The following is a 7,202-nucleotide window of genomic DNA, read 5'->3' as shown; positions in this document are numbered from 1 at the left end:
GCTCCTGATTACTTTAGCTGGTCATATTTATAGGATTAACAGAACCTTTTCTTAACAATAGCTGCTTCAGAGACTTAAATTCTTAGCTAACTATTATCTTATGATTTCATACACCAAACAATATTATCCATATTTGAAAATCTTCTTGAAACATATAACAATAGCTAGTTCATTTTTGCTACTTTTGTTTTAACAAAGTCTATTTAAAATTAGTGATTACAAGTTTCTCATACATTTGAGTATCTTTTCACCCTCTACCAATGCAACTATCCTTAAATAATATTGCCAGTTTTTATGAAGTTAGACATTTCTGCTGTTCTCAGATACTCCTTGCACCGGGACCTTGGTACATTGTCTATACTGATAAGAGTTAGATGGGTCTTCTAATCCATACATAGCAATACAACTATGTAACTATTGTTTTATGCCCCTATTCAAGGTTGTTCTCTCTCAGCCCTCTAGAGTCCCTTTGAGGCCTGTCTAGTAGAGGTGGGCAAGGACTGGAAAACAGACCAAAATTTTGCACGGCCTGGGCCAGTTTGGCGTTCGTGAACCAGTGGGTCATGTGATGGCTATTTTCAATGGACCCACAGACTTTTCGCTGGTCTGTTGGTCTGTGGTCCATTAAAGCCTCCTGGCGCCACTGGCAAGTGGCACCGGAAGTGCTTTAACATTTAAATCCCCCCTTGCTCCAGCTGCCTGGCGGGCTGCCAGTCAGCTGGAGTGGGGGAGAGGTTAGAGGCGTTTCCAGCACTGCTGGCGAGCAGGGCTGGACCATGAAAAGTTGTGGTCCATTGTCTGTGAAACACCACAGACCCATGGCCCGTGGGTTTTTCCTGGTCCATGGCCACCTCTACCGTCTAGTTATGGTACGGGTCTAACCCTGTCTCTGTGTGCAAAGGTATCTTGAATTACTTTCTTGGTCATATTCAGCAACCGTTCCTCTATAGCTCTAGCCATATCCATGACAAGAGGCACTAGAGATCATACTGTAAATTTATGGTGGCTAATGGAGCATACCAGTGAATTTTGAAGAAAATCAGCCTGTGTTTTATAGATTACAGCAAAGCCTTTGACTGTGTGAATCATGAAAAGCTATGGATAGTGTTAAAAAAATGAGTGTGCCACAACATCTGATTGTTTTGATGTGCAACCTGTACTCTAGACAAGAGACTACTGTCGGGGCAGAATATGGGGAGAAGGAATGGTTTCCAATTGGTAAAGGAGTCAGTCAAGAATGTATACTATATCTATAAGCAGAAAATATCATCAAAAGAGGGGTATTATATTTAGAAGAAAGTGGAGTGAAAACTGGTGGAAGGAACAATCATTTCAGATATGTAGAGGACATCACATTACTGGCAGAAAATAGTAAAGACTTGAAATGGCTACTGATGAAGGTTAAAGAAGAAAGTGTCAAAGAAGGATTACAGCTGAACCTCAAGAAGGCAAAAGTAACAACTATCAAGGAATTATGCAATTGTAAGGTTAATAAGGAAGACATTGAAATGAATAAAGATTTTCTGTTCCTCAGCCTAATCATCAACCAAAAGGGAGAGTGCAATCAAGAAATCAGGAGACCGAGGTTTGGAAGGACAGCCATGAAGGAAGAAGAAAATATCCTTAAGGACAAGGATGTGTCCTTAAGGATCGTACTATGGTATGCCTCATTACAATGTATAGATGTGAAAGTTGAATAGTGAAGAAAGCTGACAGGAAGAAAATTGACTCATTTGAATGTGATGCTGGAGAAGAGTTTTATGCATACCATGGACAGCCAAAAAGACACTTCAGTGGGTTCTAGAACAAATCAAGCCTGAATTCTCCCTAGAAGCTAAAATGATTAAACAATAGGTCACATCATGAGCAGATAGAACTCACTGGAAAAGTCAATAATGCTAAGAAAAGCGGAAAAGTAGAAAAAGAGGAAGTCCCCAAATGTGATGGCTTGACTAAATAAGAGAAGTAAAGGCCTCTGGTTTGCAATATCTGAACAAGGCTGTTAATGACAGGATGTTTTAGAAGTCTTTCATTCATAGGGTGGCCATAAGTCAGAAGTGATTTGATGGCACATAACACACACAAGGTAGGGATTTCTTTGTTAGGGTTAGAAATGGAAGTCCTGCTTTTCTTGGAGGAACGTTTAAAGTTTTGGCAGCTGTGACTATGCCTTGTGCATACTTTTGTGGAGGAAGAGATGGAAAATGTGTGATTGCCAATGTATGATTGTGTAATGTAGATATAGCTCATCCTAGGGTGACTTTGAATGTCACAACATTGATTTTTTTTTTTTTTGCTGATTTGTTCTTTTGGCTTTGTTTTCTTAAAGTTGTTTCCTGAAAGCAATGACAAATCCTTGTTCAATAGAAATTGTGAAATAATTCTACTCTCGGTGCACTTTTCTTGAGGGAACTGTACTTGTCATTTTCTGACCACAGAATTCTTGGTAAATACAGAAGATTTGTGGTGCAATAAGAATTATATTGGTAGATACAGTCCCAGCCTCAAACACCATCCAGTCTAGGCTAGATGATACAAAGTGGTCTTCCTATACAGATCTAGCAATTTGTTCATACAGAAAAAAATAAGTGTAGTGTAACGTGACAAATGCATATGTTAAGCATAAAGTGTGGTAGAATTCATCATTATTTTTGCTGCTGTGTTGCATCCAGTGCCACCTTTTTCTTTTGTAGTGTGCTTCATTGCAGTGTTAACTTCGTAAGCTGAAAGATGGCCATGTACATCCTGCTTGAAAACCGTATGCTCCTGACCTCAAAGGTCTGGGGGTTCATTGCTGATAATGAAAAGTATTTTATACACTTCTGTTTATTTAAAATAGTTCTCTTTCACCTGTCTCCCAAAGGATTTGAGGTGAGATATGATTTTTTAAAAAGCAAAGAACGTATAGACAACACATTATAAAGAAAGAGGCCAGAATAAAAATAAAATAAAAATTCAGATGGTGATGTTGATCTAGTTACATTTTATAGAGACCTTTTTAAATAATTCCGTCTTGAAGTGGTGCCAGAAAGCCATCCAAGTAGGGCCTTCCTTGCATCCGTAGGAAGATTATTCCTCAACACTAGTGCCGCCATAAAGAAAACCCCGGCTCAGGCATCTTGGAAGAGTCTGTTCATGAGAAGTATATAGGAAGAGGAGATAGTTTGGGTATGGTGACCCCACAACCTATGAAGAGCGTTATTATTTAAGCTCCACATTTATCCAGGTACTAGTACGTGTAAAGTGATTGTGCATTCGTAACACGTGAACAGGCCAGGGCTAGAATCTTGAGATATCAGGATGCATTGCTGGGGTCTGACTTTTACATTGATAGACAAGCACATCTCAAGGTATTTTTTCACCCCTCCAAGGTATAATATTTTCCCCCTCCTCTGGATTAGTTCATGAACAACATGAGTTCATGAAAAAATAACCTACAGTTTCCTGAGCTATAAAGCTAGTCAATGATATCTTCATATGGCAGAGCTGAGGGTCAGAGATACCAGCTTATGAGGTCACAGAAAACGATTTGAATCAGGGTATTTCCACATTGCACACAGCCTCTGTTATAGGCTAACTTGTTAGATTATCATAATCTGTGTTTACAGGTTACAGTGAACGCACATGCATCCTGCCTGTACATACATCCGTTTGTGAGAAACAGCCAATGTGCATTCACTTTACAAATGAAATAGGAGGCAAATACCTGGATAAATATGTAGTTTCAATCTCACATTCAACTGTACGTGAAATAAAGGTAACATAAAAATTACTCAGCAAACATATAAAGAAAAACCAAGTGTACACTGTACATGGATTGTATGTGAGTTCACTGTAACTTTTGAATGGGGCTTCTGTGTGTACAGTGTAAATTTGATTTCTCTTTATACTTGTATTGAGTAACTCATGTTACATTCCGTTTATGTACTGCTGAACATGTGATTTAAACTGCTCATTTATTCAAGTACTGGGCTGAATCCACATTACCCTTTTCCCCGCATTTTTCCCGGATATCTTCCGTTTGCCTCTACTCCGTGACTTTGTCTTTTCCATTCACATCTCCACCTCCAATCCGCCTTTTCCGCGCATCCTCGCGGTCACACGGCTGCCCGAAAACCGTTTTTTTTGGGCGGGACCTTTTTCCCCCGCCTTTTTTTTAAAAAAAAAAAACATTTTCCGTTATAACGGACATGCGTAATAAAGAAACATAACCTATTCGAAACATCAAATGAGCACAGCAACACCATTGGTCCGCGTTTCTTGGCGGGGTTTTTAAAAACGTTATAAAAGGGGAAGTGTATGGGGAAAAACTCTTTGTGGGTTTGAGTGGTTGTTTGGTGTTTTTGGAGTTGGTGTTTTTGCAATCTGTGTTTTTTGAAATGGATCCTATTCTGGCTATCATCGGGCATGTGCTTCTGATTATGATGGCATGCCAGTCTCAGATGCTGCTGGCCTACTGGCGGTACCGTGCCCAAAGGCGCAGGGCTGTTGCTAGATTTTTGTCCAGCAACTCGTTTACCACCTTTGCAATGACGCGTGCACGAAGACGACGGCGCCAGCCCCGACACCAGTGGTTTTTCCTGGCAGAGATGCAGGAACCGAGGCAGCATTGGGTATACCCACGCAGCACGGATTGGTGGGAGAACATCGTGCTGCGACATTGGGATGAGCATCGGTGGATTCGCCGTTTCAGAATGTCCAAGGGCACATTTTTGGAGTTGGTCGCCGCTCTCCGTCCAACGCTTCAGCGAAAGACAACAACCTTCCGCTCCCCGATTTCTGTTGAGCGCAGAGTAGCTGTTGCGATCTGGTGGCTTGCAAGCGGCACGAGTTACCAGGTCACCAGTGACTTGTTCGGACTTGGCAAGTCAACTGTTGCCTCGGCGGTTGTAGAATTCTGCCTTGCCGTCGAGCTCCACCTGCTTTCTCGAACGGTTCTCTTTGGAGACTCTATTGCCCAGGTTAGTTATATAGTGAACTAGCTGAATTTCATTATGCCGGTTATCCTTAAAAAAAAAAATTCTGTGTTGCCACTTAAAAACCTTATAAAAACCCTTTTATTCACAGTGCTGCCACCCTCCCCTACGCTTCCACCCCCTGAAAGAAACCATTGGTACACTGGAGTCATGGTTTGCACTGTGTCTCATGCCACATCACTGTAAAACTGGATTAGCAATTCCTACACAAACACATTTGCGGATGACCTTTTAAATTGTGGTGAGCGGCATCACAATAGTGGACATGTGTCTCTGCTATGGCACGTCCACTGCTGCAATGTTAATGCCAGCAGAATTTAGGCAACAAAAATTTTACTTTGTTCCAATTCCCATTAAGTGAAATCCGAACACATCCTCTCTTAGTGCCAGTCACCCACCACATTCAGGTTATGATGGCATAATTGTGATTTTGGACCACTGGGGTCATTGTCTGCACAGCGTGTCATGCCACAGAATAGTGCAACTGGGTGGACAATTCTTTCCCGTGTTCTTTGTGTTAAAAAAAAAAAAAATTGTTCAGCTTTGTTATTGGCCCCATGGGACTGCAATGATGTCTCCAGTTGCGCATTGTTAATGCTTGCTATCCCTGGGTCAAAAGTAGACCTCTGTATGGAGACCACATCTTCGATTGCTGTTGACATGACTAAGGCATCAATTTGACAGTGTCTGACGGTTTTTTTTTGGTTCTTCGGTTACAGTTGAATCGAAGCTGCATGACGGAGCAGAGAGAGACCATATCGTTCTCTTTCTGGTTTTGAATGAACAGAATGCAACTTCTATGGTCTTATTCCCCCCAAAAATAAGTTATTAGAATGATGCCACCACGTGAAAAATCCCCTCTCTATTCCTCGGAAACATCTCAATGACATTTGTAGTGGATGTCCCTGGAACAAAGCAAGAAACATTGTTACACAGTAAATGTTCACATTGCTTTCATGTGCCAATCACTGTAACTTTCATGGCAACTGTCTTTGAATCATTGGACATGAGAGATAGGAATAGTCAGCAGTGAAATAGATGTGGATTGAGTTAAGTAAGGGCTTTGAACACTTCAGAACACATTTAACAATCTGCTACGAACCCATTTGTAATAGTTCCTTCAAGCATCAAGCTATATCAACCCTGGGCATTTTGTTAATTGGATTACTGTGGAATCTTTTCCTTCTATCAGTATTGAAACAACACTTTACCGTGCTTCCAAATTGTTCCCTCAGTTTGGTTAAACAATAGTCTTTGTTCCCCACCCTATCTTTTCAAACAGATAATGGATGGCTTCAGGAGGATGGGGTTTCCTCACTGCGTGGGAGCAGTCGACGGGACACATATCGCCATTTGTGCCCCTGGTGGCCGTCCAGAGCAGTATGGCAACAGGAAAAACTTCTCCTCGATACTGCTCCAGGGGACTGTGGACCACAGAGGAAGGTTTGTGGACGCCGAGGTGGGGTGGAGTGGCAAAAACCATGATGCGTTTGTTTTTGCCCACTCAGCCCTGTGTTCTGCGATGGACTCTGGCGCACTGATCCCCGATAACCACGACATGGTTTTGGATGGGATTAGAATTCCACCTGTGATTTTGGCTGACGGTGCATATCCCATGCGCAGATGGCTCATGAAGCCATACGGCCGAACCGCAACAACGACCGCACAGCGGAATTTTGATCGGCAACTTGCTCGCTGTAGGAACGTGGTGGAAAGGAGCTTCGGTAGATTGAAATCCAGGTGGAGGTGTCTCTCACACAGGCTGCAGATTAGAGAGCAAAATGTCATCTCAGTTGTGACTGCATGTGTGGTGCTCCACAATTTGTGCGAGAGCAAAGGTCACCCGATAGTGGGTGGCGGTGAATGCCTCTCACCGGTGCTGCTGTCCCAACAGGAGGAGCAAGATTACAATGGCAACACCGGGCACCTTGCGGAGGGCAAGATGGTCCGCGATGCCCTTGCCAGACATATCTTGGGAAGGATGGACTCACTCTGAGATTGCTTGTGTGTGTTGGCCAAACGTGAATACCGGAACAACACTCATGTTAACCGGGCTCAAGACAGAAAGAAACACTGTGATTGGGGTTGCAAAAATTCTTCTTTCCTCTTGTATGTTAATAAAAATTACTCTACATAAAATTAGAGAATCTCTCCTAATATTTTTCTTACTTGATTTAGAATATTTAAGTTTAAGCTTTGGAAGGAAAATTGAAATGTGTGGTGTTG

General features: G+C 42.1%; 1 protein-coding gene across 1 annotated transcript; it reads left to right on the top strand.

The window, feature by feature from the left end:
• Nucleotides 1–4,379: 4,379 nt before the first annotated feature.
• On the top strand, nucleotides 4,380–6,972 carry LOC129332644 (uncharacterized). The gene is made up of 2 exons (XM_054983881.1): nucleotides 4,380–4,961; nucleotides 6,259–6,972. The coding sequence occupies exons 1-2, from the start codon at nucleotides 4,380–4,382 to the stop codon at nucleotides 6,970–6,972; spliced, it is 1,296 nt and encodes a 431-aa protein (XP_054839856.1).
• Nucleotides 6,973–7,202: the final 230 nt, after the last annotated feature.

The sequence above is a fragment of the Eublepharis macularius genome, chromosome 6 (assembly GCF_028583425.1).
Source record: "Eublepharis macularius isolate TG4126 chromosome 6, MPM_Emac_v1.0, whole genome shotgun sequence".
NCBI classification, from domain to species: Eukaryota; Metazoa; Chordata; class Lepidosauria; order Squamata; family Eublepharidae; genus Eublepharis; species Eublepharis macularius.
This window is presented reverse-complemented; position numbering and strand designations above follow the sequence as displayed.

What these genes read in the sequence shown, in the direction of transcription:
- LOC129332644 (XM_054983881.1), top strand. Translation starts at nt 4,380, where the DNA reads ATGGATCCTATTCTGGCTATCATCGGGCATGTGCTTCTGATTATGATG. An exon ending in TTGGAGACTCTATTGCCCAG is followed by an intron (nt 4,962 to 6,258) that starts GTTAGTTATATA and finishes CTTTTCAAACAG; the next exon opens with ATAATGGATGGCTTCAGGAG.